The sequence below is a fragment of the Salarias fasciatus genome, chromosome 3 (genome assembly GCF_902148845.1).
Source record: "Salarias fasciatus chromosome 3, fSalaFa1.1, whole genome shotgun sequence".
NCBI classification, from domain to species: domain Eukaryota; kingdom Metazoa; phylum Chordata; class Actinopteri; order Blenniiformes; family Blenniidae; genus Salarias; species Salarias fasciatus.
The window spans coordinates 15196725-15216272 of NC_043747.1; the positions used below are offsets into that span (position 1 = coordinate 15196725).

General features: G+C 45.6%; 1 protein-coding gene across 1 annotated transcript; it reads left to right on the forward strand.

Moving 5' to 3' along the window:
* Window positions 1-26: 26 nt before the first annotated feature.
* On the forward strand, window positions 27-14038 carry LOC115384599 (docking protein 1-like). The gene is given in 13 exon segments (XM_030086853.1): window positions 27-377; window positions 10094-10123; window positions 10125-10418; window positions 10966-11053; window positions 11149-11320; window position 11423; window positions 12535-12598; window positions 12601-12824; window positions 12826-12863; window positions 12865-12937; window positions 12939-13013; window positions 13015-13393; window positions 13396-14038. Coding segments are annotated over 13 exon segments (1887 nt in total). The 5' UTR covers window positions 27-320; the 3' UTR covers window positions 13788-14038.
* Window positions 14039-19548: the final 5510 nt, after the last annotated feature.

The following is a 19548-nucleotide window of genomic DNA, read 5'->3' on the forward strand; positions in this document are numbered from 1 at the left end:
AGAGAGAGAGAGAGAGAGAGAGAGAGAGAGAGAGAGAGAGAGTCGACAGATAGGCGGCCCACAAACTTCATTTCGGACATTAGAGCTTTATCAGGACAGAGTGTGTGTGTTCGGAGCTTCTCTTTTACACCATGAGAGACTCGACACACCACAGACACACTGTAAAAGGCTGAGGGCGGAAGTGAGAGGAGGGGGAAGTGGTGAGAAGGAGGAAGGAAAAAGAGGATTAATAAACCCTGAAAGAAGTCATTTTCCCTCTGTCAAGTTGAAGTCCGGACCGCTGTGGAGGGAGGAGGGCTCCTGTGTGTTTCCAGGGGGGAATGGACACCCACGTCAAGGAGGGACAGCTTTATGTGCAGCATCAGAAGTTTGGGAAGGTGAGTGAAGCACAAAGAACAGTCACTTTCATTTTTCATCTTGATTTCATTTGAGTAAATAAGATTCAACAGTCAAAGATTCAGAATAATGTTTGAGGCTTAAGCTGATCACAGTTCAAGTCCAGCCTCAGCAGTTTCTGTGTGCAGTTTGCATGATCTCCCTGTGCATTGCATGTGACATTTACTGATAACTCTGAATTGCTTGTAGGAATGAATATGAGTTAAGTGTGAAATTCTACGTCTCGGTCAGTATTTATTTCACACACGAGCAGTTTCAACTTTCGTCTTGAGGCCAGATGGGAACGTTTCATCTCATGACAAATAAACAGGCTGTAATCACACAGCAGTCCAGTGGCCTGCTCTACCTGCACAGGGGCTGCTTGCCCCACTCATCTTGTTTTGATGTGGCGGTTTTGGGGGTAAACCTGCAGCTGAACTGCTCCAGCTGTGCTTTATAGTTTCCATTAGATACAAGACGAGGATTGAATCTGTTTCATCAAGTAAGATGGAGAGAGGGAAGATGTACTTCTCGTTCAGGACTGTCACAGTCAGCCTCTGATTGTTAAATGTCAGTGATAACACTTCTGTTTATGTGTGTGTGTGTGTGTTTGTTTCTGTGCCTTTGCCACTAGATAAGGACTCAGACAGTCTTACAGGATTTGTAAGAGGGTCTTTGTCTCTCTGTGGTCATATGACATGGAACAACAAAACACTCTGGCCCCGTTTCCTGCCCTGAAATCACCACTCCACAATAAGCATTCACTCACCCCCAAACACACACACATACACACACACACACACACACACACACTCTCAATGGCTTTTATGCGCTGCATTCAGCAGAAAGTGAACAAGCGGACTGATGTGTTATCTTTGTGGAGGACAGAAGCGGCCTGACGGGGGACAAAAACAGCATCACGGCTCGAAAAGAGCAGAACAGGAAGCCCGGCCAGCGGCGGCTCATTTGGAGCTGTTGAAACGGGTGTGAGGTTTTTTTTTTTTTTTTTGCAGGGTGAATTATGCAATTGTCCGAGCTGTCAGTGAACATATGCATGCACACGCACACACACACACACATACACGCACACAGTGGTTGGAAAAAGTGACTCAAGAGGGGAGTGACATCCCAATTTCTCTTTCAGACCGCTGTGTCGTGACGTGTGAGGCGAGGGCCGTTGCAGATGCAAAACATTAAGCTGCAGCTACTTTTCACACACACTTTATTTCCAGCCTCGACACTGAGGCAATGCACGGATGTCAACACAACCTTTGTTTTGTGAAGCCTGTCTTAATCCCGGCAATAAAAAAAACACATTTATGAGACAGCTTGAATTAGTACCTGGTAGTTTTGTGAATTTTGCTGTCTCGTATTGGAGGGATGTTTGATGTACTAAAAGAACGGCCTGCTATAAGGATTTGATAATGATTGACTGGCTTCTGACACCGTTCTGATTAATGGGTGCACGAGGATGTCGGCCTTTAAGAATCAGGAGTTTATATGACCAGAGGTTATAAAGCCAGTGTAACATAGATCTCTTTTTCCTGATATGTAAATCAGTGTAACATTCAGTAGAGTGGAGCACCACAAACTGAGTAAACTCATTTGAGCCATTTTAGAACAGTCATATCATACCTTGATGGAAATACCAGGAAATCTTATTTTAATTTTGATATCCTTTCATGCCATGGAGCCAAAATATTTCTGCTCTATCTGCACTCGACCCTGAAGCGTGAAGGTATCTGTAGCGTCTCCCTCAGCCAATCGGACGCACAGCCCTTGTGCGAAGTATGGCAGGTATTTTCGGGGGGGGGGGATGGATAGAAGTCGGACTGGTTTTAGAAGAGCAGCTGAGTTGAAAGGACTTGTGCAGCAGAGAAAGGCGATGCGTTCGATAACGCGCCGAAGCCAATGGCTGCATGAGCGTCTACTTGTCCACAACAACGCGCACATGGAATTTTGAAGCGCACTTTCATTTTGTCGTTGGCAGCTGCTTGAGGTATTTCCTAATCAGAAGACCGGTTCAGCCAGCACAATAAAGTAGAGTCAGACTCCCTGAGGTGACTCTATTCCTCCGTCAGTGATTCATATCTAACACCTGCTGAACGGATTAATGGTTTTTTACTGTCAGAGCTTCGTTTTCGTCTCACAGTAGAAGTAATTTGACTCATAAATGTGTGTAATTCTCTGTAAAAACCTTGCTGTGCGTGTATTTTGAGGGAGAATTATGTCATTTTTTTCATAGTGGGTATTAATGACTCAGTCCGGTTGTGTTTTTAGGCCTAAATGTCTGACTAAATTAGGTCTGATGGTTTTTAAGATAAATGCGTGTCCTGTGATCCCACCTTTTGTGGTTTTTCTGGAGACTCTGATGCAGTTTATAAACTCGAGGTAGTTCTCAGATTCTAAAAAGTCAACAACTTTTAGCTCACTTTTTGTGTCTTCCGGTGTTATTCTTTTCTCCTGCGTCATCATTTTAAATTACATGCACATGTTTAATCATGCTAAGTAAACGGAGGCATCATTTACTGACATCTCGATGCTTTTAGGACAGCCAGCAGCGACTTTCCTTTTTTAGAGGAGAAGAAGTTTGTTTGCATGAGTCAGCAGCCGCAGCACAGATGATTTTATTAACGCTCCTCTCAAAGTTGACAAGATCCAATTATTTCTTGGTTTTTGTGTGTTTTTGATGCTATCTTTTAGTGAATAATTCAATATTATTTTTTGAACTTTTTAAAGTACTATGGTTGGATTTATTTCATTTGTTTGTTGACGTCGTATTCGGACTAAAAGAACCAATTCAACTACTTATTTTAAGCTTTTAAATTTCTCTGACGCGATTTCTGTTTTGGTTAATCCACCTCGGTTTGTATCAAATGTCTATTTCCAGCTATTATAAGATTTTGGAACAGAAATTGTTTTTCTTTCTTGTTCAGTTTGTTCATATTGAGCTATAGTGGAAACGTTGGAAATAACTGATCACGTTTGGCAGGCGTTCGCGACATCTCAGTGTTTGTTTCTAACCTTAATCCTAACCCTAACCACAATTACATATTGCTTCATCGCCACTTAGATGTCGATACAGTTGTGCACTTCTTAGTTTGTTCAACCTTTTTTCAGTCAATTATTTTCGAGAAGTCACTCCCGTAAACGAAAATTTTCATTTTTCTGAATCCGAGTATCTTTACTTTTTAAACTCTTTATTTGAGTTGTATGAAGCGTGACGCAAATTTTCTACATTTGAGTTAAGAAAAGATTATTCATTAAACAAGATAGCTGTTATTTTAAAATTCATTCAACCATCTAATCAAAAATGTAGTTATATGCGTTAGTGAAAAATGTAAACAGTAGGTGTTACAGATTTTGTCTGACCTAAATTCAGTATAAAGACAATATTAGAGGCGCATTATATCAACAAATCTCTGGCAAAAAGGTTTAAAATCAAACAAATTAACACATAGTCATCATTTTTCCCTTATTTGAAATTGAAGAAAAAAGCAATAGTGAAGGAAATATGGTCTCTTGACTGGTAAAGGCTCAGAGTTTGACCTGTAGTCACACATTTTGCATCAGTTTTAGGACTTTTATAGGCTGTTAAAAGCGAGTGCTTTCTCCTTCTGGGCACACAACCACATTCTTTTTTTAATTTTCTTTTATTTGTACTCAATACTCGCTACATATTACGCACTGTGTTTCACTGTATAAGTTATTATAAAGTGTCGAGACATTTAAAACATGTTGTGTCAGTTCGGTCTTGTAGAGAAGATGGTCGTTCAAACTTGCCTTGCTGTTTCGGCATGTGTTTCTGTTTGGAAGTTCTATTTTGTGGACAAGGCGGCGGGCTGAGGTTTGGGAAGCAGCCCTGTGGTCCAAACTGTGGGCCTCCTCTCTTTCCACTACACACACTTCTTCTGTTTTTTTTTCTTTTTTCTTTTTAAAACTCCTTTTCGCATAAAAACACACACTCCTGCGTTTGCTGTTTCTTCTGTGTCCATTTAACACACTTTAATGAGGACAGACACGCTCTGATACACTTTCATGCTGTGTGACACAAACACACACACACACACACACACACACACACACACACACACACACACAAACACACACTGTTCCTGACTGAGTGACTTCGGTTACGTAGCGTCCTGACAGATAGCATGGATGCTCCAGCAGTGACATCATGGGTCACTTTATCGTTCCTCACACACACTCACACACTCACACACACACACACTCTGAGAATGACCAGACTTCCCAAAATGCTTGCTGTGTTTTGAAACCTGAAAGATTCTGCTTTTGTTTCGTTGCCTTTTCGTCACACACTCCTCGTAGTTGAACGTCGGCGTCGTTCACCCCCGTGGCAGAACGTCGGAGGCGGGCCACACCCTGGACAGATCACCAGCTCATCACAAGCAGAGTCGACGCCCCCCGTCTGAAAGCACGTTGTTGGACTGTGGGGGGAAACTGAAGAGGCGTCACATACATTAAGGACAGTGATACGCTGCACAGAAGAAGTGTTAACCATGAAAATAAAGCAGGTCTTGCATCATTCAGCAGAAAGAGACGCAACAAAATCCAGCAGCATTGTGAAGAACCAAGTCTTTTTTTCTACACCGCTACAGTAGCTCATGATTATTATTAGTATCAAGCTGAAAATTACTCATCTTTTTTACCTTAATGGCGCATCTGGCTGTCATCTCCACCGTCTTTTTAAGCTCTGACTTGTATTAATTCGTGGCCACTTGAAGCTACTCCTGTGTGACGTCTGGATCCTGCAGCCTCTTTAATATATGGACATCTGTCTTTGGGCACCGTTTTTCAAAACTCCGTACCTTTAATTCAAGTTTCATATCACTGAAATCCTCTGCCGGTGCATTTTTCAGCTCTTCTCTCCTGATTTTTGAAATCTCTCCTCCTCTCAGGGACGGCAGCATCTCACTTTTAATTTCTTCCGCGGCCATATCTGTGTTTTGAGGCTGGGCCTGGGAGACTGTGGCATTCGCTGCTTCGTGCATCTTTTCAATTCATATATTCTGAACATTCCAAACACAAATCTAATGAACTGGATGAACCGCAGTTCCTGGAGAAAACCTGGAAACGAACACACCTGGGAGAGCCAGTCCTGCTCCACATCCAGACCACATTCCTACCACATTTTCGATGTTCGAGTCACACAGGTTTTGTTTTAAAGCATCCACATTGCACAGACAAAAGGATTTATTTGAATAGATTAGAGCTGGCAAAAGATATATTTTTAAATCATTGCTGTAGTTAATAACTATTAATTGTGTTATGAATTTCATGCTCAAATTTCTTCTATTTTGCAATTTCAAGGCAGTTTTAAACTCATCATGTAAAACATTTCTAACCAGAGTGTCTTAATTGGAAATCAAATGATGAACACAAAGAAAGAATTTCGTTTTTGGCCTTTTGCGTGTTCTTTTAAAAAGGTGCCATGCAGACAAACTTCATACGATGTTTACCTCAAGTGCAGTTTTCAAAGAAAGAAAAAACATACTAAACAATATGCTACCACAGCGTGGCGATGAAAACATGACTTCAGTAAGAAACAGTTTCCAAGTATTACGAGGAATTTTCATAACCCTAAAATAGATATATAAAGATATTTATATCAACATTATGACCAAAATCAGCACATTTTAGCAATAATATTGTTAAGAAATATGGTGAAACTCACTGACCTCGTTTCATCATTTATGCTCCACACCTCCAATAAACTTACTCATTTACAACATTTATTGTTCGAGTGTGAAGCTCGGTGAGTAAAAGTACAGGTTTAAAAAAAGGGAAGGAGCCAAGCTGTGGCAGGAAATTAAAAAGTGTGAGTATCGACGCGAAACGGAAACAACAATTTCACTCGAAGATAACAAATGTCAGTTTTGTGCTTTTGGTGAGTAAACTGAACAGTTTACGCAACGGCACCGCAGTGCAGGGGAGCGGCGGGAAACCTGTCACAAAATATTCAATCTCAAAGAAAGTCAAAGAAAGTATTGGATTTTGAAAGTGTTTTTGACAGTAAAGGCTGGTGTGCTGATGAGAAACGCACGCACACACACACACACGCACACACACGCACCGTGGTAGCTGCTTCTGTCTGGTTCTCGGACAGCAGTGAGGAAGTGTCTCTCTGTCAGGATCCTATTTGCATAATTTCCACTCGTTGTACCAGCAGCTGATAACGGTCTGTTGCCTTATATGGACCAGCTGCTTCACACAGACACACACACACACACACACACACACACACCACACACACACACACACACCACACACACACCAACACACACACACGTGACAACCTTATTGCAAAAGTCTTTACAGTTTCACACCGTGTTCACATATACAGCGCACAGTGACGTGCTTGTGCTGAAACTTCCACCGTGTGTGTGTGTGACTGCAGACGGCCCAGAATGCACTGGGGATCAATAACCCGATCAGATGGACGTTCACAAACATGTATATCTTCACACTCGCACACTCATGTACACTGAGACACGCCTGGATGTAGAAAAAGGAAGCTCAGAGAATCCTGGGTAATGACAATCCCACACATTTCCTGTCCTTTCTGGCAGTTGCACTCTAATGTCTGTATGTGTGTGTGTGTGTGTGTGTGTGTGTGTGTGTGTGTGTGTGTGTGTGTGTGTGTGTGTGCAGAATTATGAACCGGCTGAGTGTGTGTTAGAAATCAATGAAGCTGACTTTTGCCTCAGGCCTCGAATCGCAAGTCATGTGTTTCCCTCAGGCGGCCTGACGATCTCTGCAACATTCGATCTAATACTCAACAAGAAAGACGAAAAACTCTGCAATCCGGACCCGATCAATGGACTGTCACCGAGAAACACCGAATCCAGAAAACCTTTGTGCATGATGGAAGCAGGAGAAACTGTTTTTGTTTATAATCCGAGTGTGAAATGCCCCCATTTGACAGTTAATTTCGTGGCATGCACACACACTGAGCGCTGCAGTTTTTCAGATACTTCCTGTCGTACAGAGGTTTGTAGACAGTTCAGTCTGCAGTGTCCTCGGTTTTAATATCACTGTGAATGAAATTAAACCACAACGTCAGCAGGTTCTATTGATAATATTCTGTATTAAAATCACACAAGAGCACAAAGAGAGAGGCGGGTAGTGCAGCGTAATCCACACTGAGGGGCAATTAAGGGTCGACAGCTAACCTCACTTGTATGTTTTTTTCGGGCCGCGGCAGGAAACCACCAAGTGGCCTCACGCACAGTGTATCTGATGAAAAATGCAGTGTCACATTTTCCATTGACAGAGGTTCCTGCGTTTCTTATTTTAATTGCACTCACTGTCAAACAGAATAGAATAACTTTTATTTTATTTCCTTTCATTGGTTAACAGCTTGATAACTTCTATTTTCATTCTGCGTATGAATCAAAAGCTTTATTGTTATTGAATGTAGGTCACACAAATGGCTTAAGATCTTCTCAGCTTTTAGTTTTGCTTTTAAGAAGTTGTATATTTTGTTTTTATACCGAAGAAAACTGAATATATTAATGTTTTGTTGAAGATAATCTCACAACTGAGGATTTTTGGGACCTAAAAAAAAAAAAAAAAAAAAATCGAGCGTGCATCGAAGTCTTTCCTCTTCATGGGTTTTTTGGAAATACAATAAAATGACGACCGTACCAGCTGGAAAGTTTGAGGTAGAATCGACTGCAGGAGTGTAAAAACACGATGCGGTGGAAGCGGATTAGTTCAGCCCGATGAAGTAACGTCTCTTTAATTTTCTGCAATTAATGCAGTTTCTCTTCGTTAAAGTAACACAAAATGTGGCGTCGTTTGACGTTTCGAGGTCAAAAGACCAATTTTACTATTTAGAAATATGCATGTTTTAGTAATTCTGTCATATTATGACTTGTTGCCGTCGCACAGTTCGACGGGAATCAGAGAAACACACACAAAACGGTTGCTGTTGGAAACATACAGTAGAAGTTAGTCAGTCTGAGAGTGCTTCATTTCTACAACTGTCGAGATAAAAACCAAGACAGCTCTTGGTGTTGTTTGACCTGCAGCTGCAGAAAAAGCCGAAGTGTCAGTAACTGAACTGATAATAGCGGAGCGTGAGCTGCCGGGGTTTTACAGTCCCTGTTTATGCGCGTGCTGGAACAACATCACAGCTTTCCTGCTACAGCGAAGCGCAGCGCCGCCCGCCGCCGCCGCCGCCGTAAACTTCATTAAAAGCACCTGCGTGTCTCCAAACATGGCCGAACGCCGCGACGTGTGCAAATCAGGACTGCGAACTCGCCGTCGCCCGTGTCGGCCCGCCGCCTCACAACTCTTTACTGTTGGCGCTCAGCCTATATAATGTGAAATCAAAATCACGGCGCGTTGTCTGCCGCTGTCTCTCCTGTTGGGTACATTTCCCCGCAGTACCTGCAGCACAGCGATGTTGTTTGAAGTAACCTTTAGCTCCTTCGACCTTTCCCTTACCAAATTCTGCATGTCTGCTAAAAAATGTGCATGAAAACATTGCACCGAGTGACTTAAACGGAAAAAAATGGAACCGTAGTCAAACACCAAAGGGCAGATTTGAATACTCATGACCACGTACATGAAATGATATATAATCAGGTCATTTAAGGGAGCTGCTGTCGCTCTGAACACACATTGTTTGGCTACACGTGCTATTTATTAGTCAAATTTGGATCGGGCGAACAACAAACTGATCAGTGTGTGCGTGTTCGAGCTGGATTTTCCCCCCGCTGGCTACAATATTTTAATACTGCTGACCTTCCCGTCACAAGCTCGGCTTGTTGTTGCTCAGCGAATGGAGAGGAAACACACGAACAACACACCACACACACACACACACACACACACACACACACACCACACACACACACACACACACACACCACACACGGTGAAGAAATGTAACTGTGATGAGGCATAATGTGACGGGACAGCACATCCAACACACGTCTTTCTGGAGGCGACCCAGGATGAACGATTTTTAGATATAACAGATTTAATCAAGCTTTGGTATTTAGAGTATGTCATGGCATTCGTATCGAAGATGCGGGGTTTTTGCACACCTGCTGTTTCCCTCATTGTTTGGCGTCACACGGTTTGTCCTCGTAAAGGAAGAGGTCATTGTGAGCTGCTACTTCCTCACCCGCTGCAGGGAGAAACATTAAACCCATCACCTACTTTTTAACCTTTACAGGCCTGCGCCACACAATAACCTCCCCGTCCGACGCTCTCCTCACCTCCTGCAGAACAGAGACGCTGACACCGATCCACTTTTAGTGCCTATTGTCAATTTTGTTGTTTCAAAGCCTCGAAGAACGTGTTTGCTCACCATTTTATTATCATTATTCGATTTTAGACGAAACGGCGATGTGAGCCCAGCTGGCTTTCGATTTATCACCACATGCACACGTTTTGACTCAGATTTTCTGCCGCGCTCGGATGTTAACATTTTCCTTCTCTGTCATCGTCAAGTTTTTGATGTGTGTGGTTCAGTCTTTATTCCCCCAAATGCTTCATAACTCAACCACATGCAGATCTGGCATGTGAACAAGACGCTGTGTGGAGGCACCAAAAGAAAGTGCGTTAAATGCGACTGCAGTTTGATGCCCCTCATTCGACGCTTTCCAGTTATAATTCATGTGTTTTCTTGAGGCGTAAAGGAGAAGAAAGCCCAGTAACGCTTCCTCTTTTCAATCGTCAGAAATGGAAGAAGAACTGGTTCGTCCTCTACCCCCGCCAGCCAGAACGGCATCGCGCGCCTCGAGTTCTTCGACTCGCCGTCGGGCGGAGGCGGCGGTTCGGGCGGCGGCTCCGGAGGCGGGGCCAACGAGAAGACCAGGAAGCTGGACAAGAAGATCATCCGCCTGTCCGAGTGCATCTCCATCCTGCCCGCTCTCATGGAGAGCTGCCCCAAAGACAACATGGCGGCGTTTTGCGTGGAGACCAACGACAAGACGCACGTGTTCGCCGCAGAAAAGCAGGCCGCCAAGGAGTGGATGGACACCATGTGTGACATTGCCTTTCAGGTATCCGCACGCCGTCCCTCCAGGACTCTATTACTTTAAACACATAAACTTTAAACACTAATATTTTAGCCTTTTGTTCTCGTAAATATTTCCCTCCATATGACATTTTATTTACGCTGAGCAAAAACCAAAAAGCCCAAGAACTGCTGCTTCGAATTTACTGCACGACGCGACGCAGCCAAATTCTTTTATATGCAAGTCGTCCAAATTTTCCCACATCCCCCCCCCCACCCCCCGGAGGGCTCCTTGCCGTCCAGAACTTCTATTGTGTGCACTTCCATGCTCATATACAAACACGAGCGTGACACAGATTCGCAGAGAGAGGAAGCCGGAGGGAGTTTCCACGAGGACGACTTCGTCCCCTTTCCTCTCCGCTGAAACGTGAACCTCTCCAACTCTTTTTTTTTTTTTTTTTTTTCATTTCTCTGACTATTCACCGAGCCCGTTCTTCCACTGGCACTACTGGAAAGTCCACAGTTCCTCTTTTTTTTTAAAATCCCATGTACAATAACACATGATGATGAACCCAGTTCGGTCTGATCAACAGGGAGGAGGCGGCAGCGCCGCGGACTCTAACGGCGGACCTCAGGACCTGCAGATGTCTGAAAACCTCATCTACTATTCCAGAGAGGAGGGTGAGGACATGAAGTTAATGAAAGCATATGAGCTCCATGCTTCAATAAGTTTTAACTGACAGGAAAAAAAAAAAACCAACCCTCTGTTTCTGCAGTGAACGAGTTCTGGGTGAGCGTTCAGCGCACAGAGGCTTCAGACCGCTGCGGACTCGCAGGAAACTACTGGCTGAAAGCCGAACGAGACGTGTTGATCTTAAGGGAGCCAAAGACGAAGAGGAACGTCCTGGTGTGGCCCTACAAGCTGCTGAGGAGATACGGGAGAGACCGGTGGTGTCTGAGGCACACAAATGGCAAACAAAACCCAAAAAAAAAAAAAAAAACTGCAGGCGGTAGACATAAATCAGCTGCTGGGGTTCAGAAAACGCAAAGTGTGTGTAGGGGAAGCGCTCGCTCGTCCGATTTAATCTCAGGCTGCGCCGCTGATCAAACATAGGAAGTACAAACAGCAACAGCGTGTGTTAATGTGGTTGAAGCCACAACTGTGTCTGAGTATATTTAGCTTTTGAGAGGTTGTGGCTGTTCCCGTGTCACCGTGATGTTTCAGAGCGTGACTTCAGAACTAAACTCACTCATGACCTTTAAAGGGTTCGTCTAGTTTTTATGCATATGATGTTTATTTTGCCAACGTGTGAAAACTAATATAAGCTCGGACGCGAACGTGGAAGACGACGAGATTCATCATGTTTTCCATCTCCAAGATGTAACGTCAGATAATAGCACTTTAGATAAATAATTATCTTTAATTTACAAAAGCATGGAGACAGGCCTGTGTTCATTTTGCATGGAAAATGCCAAATGTCTATGTGTTTTTAAAACTTTGAAATCAACAGCTGGAGAAGTTAGATGCTCATAGTATCAAAAAAAAAAAGTTATTGAAAAGCATTTATCTATTTTTATAGTTTGCTTGTTCTGAAAAATTTGGTCCAAATCATTTTCTTCAGTGTAACAGCTCAGTTTAAACTATTTGCAGGGCTTTGGAAATTTGTTCTCGAGCATAAAAAGCATTAGAGATCATCAGATCTCGGCACGGTGACAGCAGATACTGCAGCAGCAAATCCCACACGTCAAAGGTTTTAAAAGGTCAAGTTATTTCTGCCGTTTCACAAATAGGTCTGAGTTATCTCCAGCTTATCGGGGACCTGAGTCAAATCTGATAGGTTTTAAGATTTGAGAAAAAAATCTAAATTATAACTTAATTGCAAAATGTCAGTGTTGTGTGTAATTTCCTTTTAACAGCGTCACATTTACCACACACACACGCGACTGTGTGAGTGCAAGCTGCGAGCTTCAAGAGCAAAGTTCTTGAGAAAAGAGTCTGTCAGAAGACTGAAACTGAAGTTAACTGGAAAAGGAAGTGATGTTTTTTAGCAGCGTAAAGAAGTGTTTCCCAGGCACACCGGAGTGCCTGACTTTCCATCGTAGGTTTTATTCAGACACGATGCCAAAGCCTCTTTTTCACTGCCTCTGTTTTCCTCCTTCAGATGATGTTTTCCTTCGAGGCGGGCCGGCGCTGCGACTCGGGCCCCGGGAACTTCACCTTCGAGACCAGCAAGGCAACGAGATCTTCTCGCTGGTGGACCAGGCCATCCAGTCGCAGAAGGCCCTGGCCGAGGAGCAGCACGTCAGCAGCCCCATGAGCCTGGACCCGGACTGCCCCACGCTGCAGCAGCACCGGACGGTCGGGGCCCCGGCGGCGGGCAGCGGCGGGGACAGCAGCAGCTGCAGCAGCCGGGAGGCGGACGGCGACTCGGGAGGAAGCAAACCGGGCTCGGTCCGACGGCGTGCTGGGAAGGAGGGAGGGCGGGGAACGGCGGGAAGGGACAAATCGGCGGAACGGGACACAAGGGGAGGAGTTTACCGGAGCCTCCGGCGATGCTGGGGGTAATGGGGACGAACAGGAAGGGCTTTGCCCAACGCCGACGAGCACATAGGTCTTTATTCGGAGCCGGCCGATTCGGTGCCGCCTCCCTCTGCACGGCGCCGACGGCCTCTACTCCGATCCGGTGGACACTCTGAAGAGTCAGAACCGACCAACAGCGCTCCGGTGCCGACGCCCGCGCCTGCGGCCGGCCGGGGACGATGTCCTCGGGAGACCACCTCCACGCCGCGGCAACCACAGGAAGCCGCCCGACCTGTACTCGCACGTGTACGACCAGATCAGCCTGGAGCTGAGCCAGAAGACGAGCGCAGCTGGGTCTGAACGGGGCGGCGGCCGGAGGCGGCCGGGGCGCCAAGAGGAACAGGAAGCCCCCGGGAGGCCGGGCGGAGGGCCCCCGTCGCCGCCCGCCCTCTTACAGGAGCACATTTACGACGAGCCGGAGGGCTGCGCCAAAGGGAGCGCCGCCGCGCGCCCGGCTTGGGCATGAGCATTTACGACGAGGCGCGCCCGGAGCCCCACGGCGGAGCCGAGGACGGCTACAGCACGCCGTCCCAGAGGCACTCGCCTCCGCAGCTGGGAAGGGGACGCGGCATTCCGCAGCCGCCGGCGCCCAGGTGGCCCAAGCCCGTGGCCACCACCAGGGCGGGCAGGGGCATCTTCACCCGGAAGGAGCCGGTGCCCCTCCCCCCCGGCAAGCACGGCGGCTCCAACAACAACCTGAACAATAACAACAACGGCTGGGGCGGCGGCGGCGCCAAGGATCTGTACAGCAAGGTGTCCAAAGAGAAGCGGTCGCCTCCGAATCTGGCCCTGAGGTCGCCCGATATCATTTATGACAATTTAGGAGACATTTGACGTTGCGCTTTGTTTATTTGGATCAATTCCCAAAATCACAGACACGAGGTGAAGAGAATCGACGGCGGACGATTCGACAGGAAATCTCTTGTTGCGATTTTTTTTTTTTTTTCCATCTAAAGTGGATTTGCTCACAATTTACGGCTGTTTTAAAAGATGGAGTGCTACTACAGTCGGGCCACCCTGTGTGTGTGAGAGAGAGACAGAGAGAGAGAGAGAGAGAGAGAGTGTGTGTGTGTTTGTATGGACAATCCCATAATTGCATCTCAAGCCACAGTGTGGTTGGAGCCAGCCACTTCACTTGAACACACACACACACACGCAGAGAGGCATGGATTTGCCAACAGGACTCGGCCTCCAGACGATACTTTTAACAAGCTGAGAGGGCGACGTGCGACTTGGCCGCTGCGCTCACGAAGTGACAGGGAAACATGTCTCTTTCTTTGTTTTTGTTTTTTTTTTTTTTTGCACTGCTGCTTTTCTGTTTCTATGAAATCCGAGGCAATGTGACGGCCAGGAGTCACTGTTGACAGGTCTGGACTTTTTCTCTTCCTGTATTTGTGTTTCTGGATTGGAATTCACACATAGAAGAGACGTGGCTGCGTTTGAGGAGCAGCTGCATGAAAAAAAGTTAAAACTACCACTGGTTTGGAAGAAAGAACGGAAAAGTGGAAGTTTAAGACCCCATTTAGGTCTTGGAAATGGACAAACTGCTCAAAAAGGGTTTGGTAGTCCTGTTTTGAACAGTAAAAGGCTAATTCCAGCTCAAGATTATATTTTTGACTCCTGTTTTATGTATAGACGAACTAAAGAAGAAACTAATCAGTCCCCAGCAATGTGTCAGTGTGTGTGTGATAGAAACAGCTGTGCTGTCTGTGAATATATAACTAATAATAAACCGTATTTGAAGACCCTTTAAACTGTCGTCCACAGTGAGTCTGTAAACAAGAACGCTCCCTGTTGGTCCCAGCAGACAGCCAATCGTGTGCCGGTGTTTTGTGTTTTTAAAAAAGTCCTTCCAGTCCCGGACGCTCTGCCTCACCCTCCACTCTGTTTTTGTTGTTTCACTCCGTTTCCAGCCACTTCTCTGCGCCATTAAAGCCGAGCCCCCGAAAACTCCTCAAACAAAGATGTCCTTTCTTCGCTTTTTCTCCGTTTTTTTCTTCTTTTTTTTTTTTTCCTTCTTCCTCCCTCCCTGCATCAATTCTGTTGTCTGGTTGCTCCGGTGACGCTCAATGGCGGCTGGTTTGTGTCGGACACGCTGTGCATTTTAACCGCCGAGAGATACCGTGACGGAAAAAGGAACACGTGGGTGTTGGTGCTGAGCTGATGGTGACGGAGGAGGGAGGGAGGCAGGGAGGGAGGGAGGGAGGGACGGAGAAGAAAGGAGGAGAAAAGACACCAAAAAAAAAAAGATGCTGACATGATGAATGCTGGCTGAATGAACCTGTCTGTGTGCGCTTGGCCTGCGAACAGGTACACACTGTTCCTTCCATCGCCGCTGCTTTGACCCCCTCCATCCCCATTTATCCCCTCTCTGGCCCCCCCCCCCCCCCCCCCCCCCCCCCCCCACACACACACACCACACACACACTGCCACACAGCACTATCTGGACGGGAGAAGTAACTAAGATTACATTTGGAGGGTGAATTCCCAAACATCTCTTTTCCTCCTTTTCAGGCAGCGTAAAAGACAGAAAAACAGAAAGTCCAGACCTTCTGTCTTTGTCATTAACTCTGAATGAACTCACTTGGAAGAAAAGGGCATGGTGAGAAAAGGGCACACACACACACACAGTAATACTCCTTTTTTAAGATTCCTTTTTGAACAAACACTTATTTAACACTTATTTATTAGATAATCAGCCCCAAAGCGGCATGAGTGTGTGTTCAGAGAAGACTTTGCAGAATTTCTGGTCATAAAATGAACCATAAATGGGTAGAACCTTGTTAAAGATCCTTGTATGAATAGCTTCTTTATAACAAATGACCCTGCTGGTTAATTTTACACACATAATCAGAGATTTTTCCTTTATGACTTATCTGGTACCTGTAATCAATTTAGAAATGAAGGAAGCAGAGAACTGTGAGGGCCTCTTTGTGAGACCAAATATTTCTGTTTTTCAAAATCAATACATTAATATATACAATATTTTACACCAATATGGGGAATTTTCTCTTCTAAAATTAGGAGGAAAAAAAAGACTAATTTTCCAGTTTCTTCTTTCAATAAGAAGCAAAAAACAAGCAGCAGGTAAATTATATGCCGAAGCTTGTTTACATGTGCATACAATTTGCAGATGCACCTGAAAGTGTTTTTTTTTTTTTAGTTTCACGTCATGTGTTGTGCGCTTTACGATGTAAGTGTTAAAATAACGGCTTGCGGTGTGACAGGATGTTATGTGCTGGACTACTATTTCGGCTTTTGCACGCTGACTTCCTGGCGGCTGCAGCGGCTCCGAGCCAGACTGTGAAGCCAAAACCGTCAACTTCGACACCTGCTTATAAGACTTCCGACACTTTTTAACATTCAAATCAGGAAGAAAACACATTTCCCCCAGATGTTAAACTATCCCTTTTCATGTGTGGTATAATCTGATTGTGAGTTGCTGTTTTAGAGATGACTCGAAGCGATAAAGAAAATAGATTCCCGATCATCGTTTGTTCCGTTCACATATCTGAAGGCTGACTGTTACTGGTTACCAGGGTGGACCCATGTGACTGCTGGCGTTGCACCACCGCTGCCACGCGGCCCGTGTGCATTCTTCCTCTGGTTTTCTGTTTGTGCGCGCTCGTACTTGAAAGCTGGTGGCAGACCCCAGTTTCAGATCCTTTTTTGTGGGTTCTCTCAGTTTTGAAGAAAGGTTGAGGCAACAAGAAGCTCTTTAACAGGATGTTACAGGATAGGTAAAAGGAAAAAAAGTGATTTTTTGGGGGGGGGGATAGTTTTAAATTAGGATGAGATGATATTCGTTTTTGGTGCTGGGAAAAGCTGAAATGTCTTGAAGAGCAGCGTCCGGCCCAAAGTCGTCCTCGATACCCACGTTCGTTTCAAGATGACGGGACGCAAGACGCGAGATGTTTCCTCTTGCGAAGAGGCCCCGACGTGTTCCGCTTTCACCTGAAACCGTCTCCTGTCTCGCCCTGCAGACCACCGCCTTTTATTTTTAGCTCTGCGTGGGAACGCCCATTCAGCCCGAGAGAGCGAGAGAGAGCGAGAGAGTTTCATTCACTCTGCGATCCGCAGTAGATGGCGAGGTTTCCTCCATAACCTCGGAGCTTCACGAACCAGACGTCTGAACTCCCTCTGATTGTGTGTGCATGAAGAGAGCTGTGATGAGGAAGTAGCCAGTGAGATCAACGCCTACAAAATGTACAGAAATGACAAGGAAGTCTTTGTTCTTTGTTTTGTTTTTTTGGTGATTTGAGCTGATCTTCCAACTTGTTTTCTCAGATGTTCGAATCCCTTTAAGATTTTTCAGCCTTCTGACCACCTCCTCACTTGTCGTCACACACACACACACACACACACACCAACTTCCCCTTTCAGTTCTCGCAAAAACACAGTTGGTAAGAGAGACGATTATTCACGGGCCCTGAAATGACTCGCCTGTCTTCACGGCCCGTTCCGAGTGGAACACGGCACTGAAGTCCAGCGACAAGTCGGAACAATGGCAGGAAGCAGAAATGTATATTCCAGTCTATGAGACAGATAGAGAGTCTGAAATGGTTTTTCTCTCTACTGCAGACTACAGCAAAAAAAGAAAAAAGGAAATGGGATATTGCAAATAAAGCAGGAAGTCACAGCTCTAATATTATCCTGACTCAGTTAGAGACAAGATGAAAAATATGACTGCACTTTTAGACCGGTTATAGCATTTTTTTATGGAACCCAGTGGAAAAAAAAGGAGCATCTGTGAATAGCTTCTGAATTAAAAAAAATACATCAGAATCGATACAGCTGAAAGATCACAGAGCTGAACGTACAGAGAACAAAACACGTCGGTTCATGCCTGCTGCCTTTGTGGCCCTGACAATAAATAGGATAGAAAACCGTCAACACACAACAGAAAACAGGAAAGCCGGTGAGTCATCAGTGTGAGATAAGGATGTTTGTGCAGAAAAGAACAACAATGAAGCAACAGGGGATCTTAAAATTTCTAAAATCTTCAGGAAAACCAGAAACTTTTTCCAAAATTCCAACTGGACGGGAACGTTTAACACAAACACTTCCACTTTTGTCGCGTCTCGTTACTCTGTGACATTTAGTGAGGAGTGTGTCAGCCGGAGGAGCTGGAGCGCCGCTCCTTCTGACCTCTCTGGGGACAGAGCGGCGGCTGTTGTTCCATGTGAACAAATTTCTGACATTGGCACACGTTGGCTGCATGGGAGCGAAGGGATTCGGGGAGCGGAGGGAGAGTGTCGGGGCGAGCCGGAGAAGTTGGGGGGAGAAAATGTCAGAAAGTAGTTGTAGAGACAAAAGCGGCGTTGTGGCTGCAGCTCCTGAATGCGGAAGTCCTGTGACGCCGCGGCCTCACGGAGTGGCGCGGCGTCCAGTTGGCCCCCCGACGCTGCAAAGGTTCAGAGAGGGGGCGGAATGGCGGGAGCCTGATTAGCCTCGTGTGCGGATGACAAAGCCGCATGACGAAGAATAAATTAATGACATCTGAGGCCTGCCTGTGAACATGAAGCCTTGTTTGGAAGGAAACAGAGGAGCCGAGTCACTCCTCGGCGTGAACTCAGCGGGTTTCTTCCGGAGATTTCCCTCCGTTTTCTCCGGCCTGCGTCCGTCCTCCATCCTGCCTGCCTCGCCGTGGGGGTGAAGGACAGCAGAGAGGCCCCCGCTCTCCTCTCTGCCTCGTTAAAACAGTGACGCTGTGTCTCGAAACCGGGGCTTAAGGGCAAAAACCAAAAGAGGAATGTGCATGTGTGTGTGTTTGCCTTTACATCTTCAAACATCGCCGTCTGAATTGCAGTTCTATTTGCTTTCTTTTCAGTCAGATTGGACCCGAACATGTGGAGAGCGCCTGCGAAGCAGCCTCTGATCTCCCACACCACCCACCTCTGTTTTTTTCTTTATTAATTCCCTCCTTTTTTGTGGGTTTGTGGCTTTCATTGTCTTGCCGTTTCCCTTTCTTTTCATCTCCCCTCCTGCCTATTTTTTTTCCCCAAACTGTTTATGGAGCGAGATTGTGAAGTTTTTGCCGCCTCAGCGGTCTGCACATGGCAGTCAGCTGAAGGATTTCGCACGCCCAGACGCAGGCCCTGCCTAATTGGGATCTTGCTGATCCTGCCGGTGCGGTGAGAATAAAGAGAGATGAAAAGGAGCGTCGGAAGAGCCACCCAGAGCGTGGCGTGGAGAGAGCGCGCTCGCAAGCGTGTCACTGTGCATCCGCCGGTATTTATGTGTAAATTAGTAGTGTCTTTTCCTTCCCTTACAGAGTCTTTAAAGGCTTTATGAGCTGCAGGATTGTTCACAAGCTTTTCAATTGAGACCAATTAGGCTTCCTTGTGAATTCCTGGAAGCAGGTTTTGAAGTGTAGGGTCAGCGTTTGAAAAGGTGGAGGTGGTACACGTTATAAATACCAATATGTTTACTGTTTATTGAGTCCTTTCTCAGTTTTGCTCTTGTCGGTTGATATGGGCCTCTCGCACTAACAACAAAACAAAAAACAGACTGGTGAAAATTCACACATCACCCACTCAACAACCTCAACGATTTATAAGAGACAAGATCTTGGAAAAACAAACTCAGCTAAAC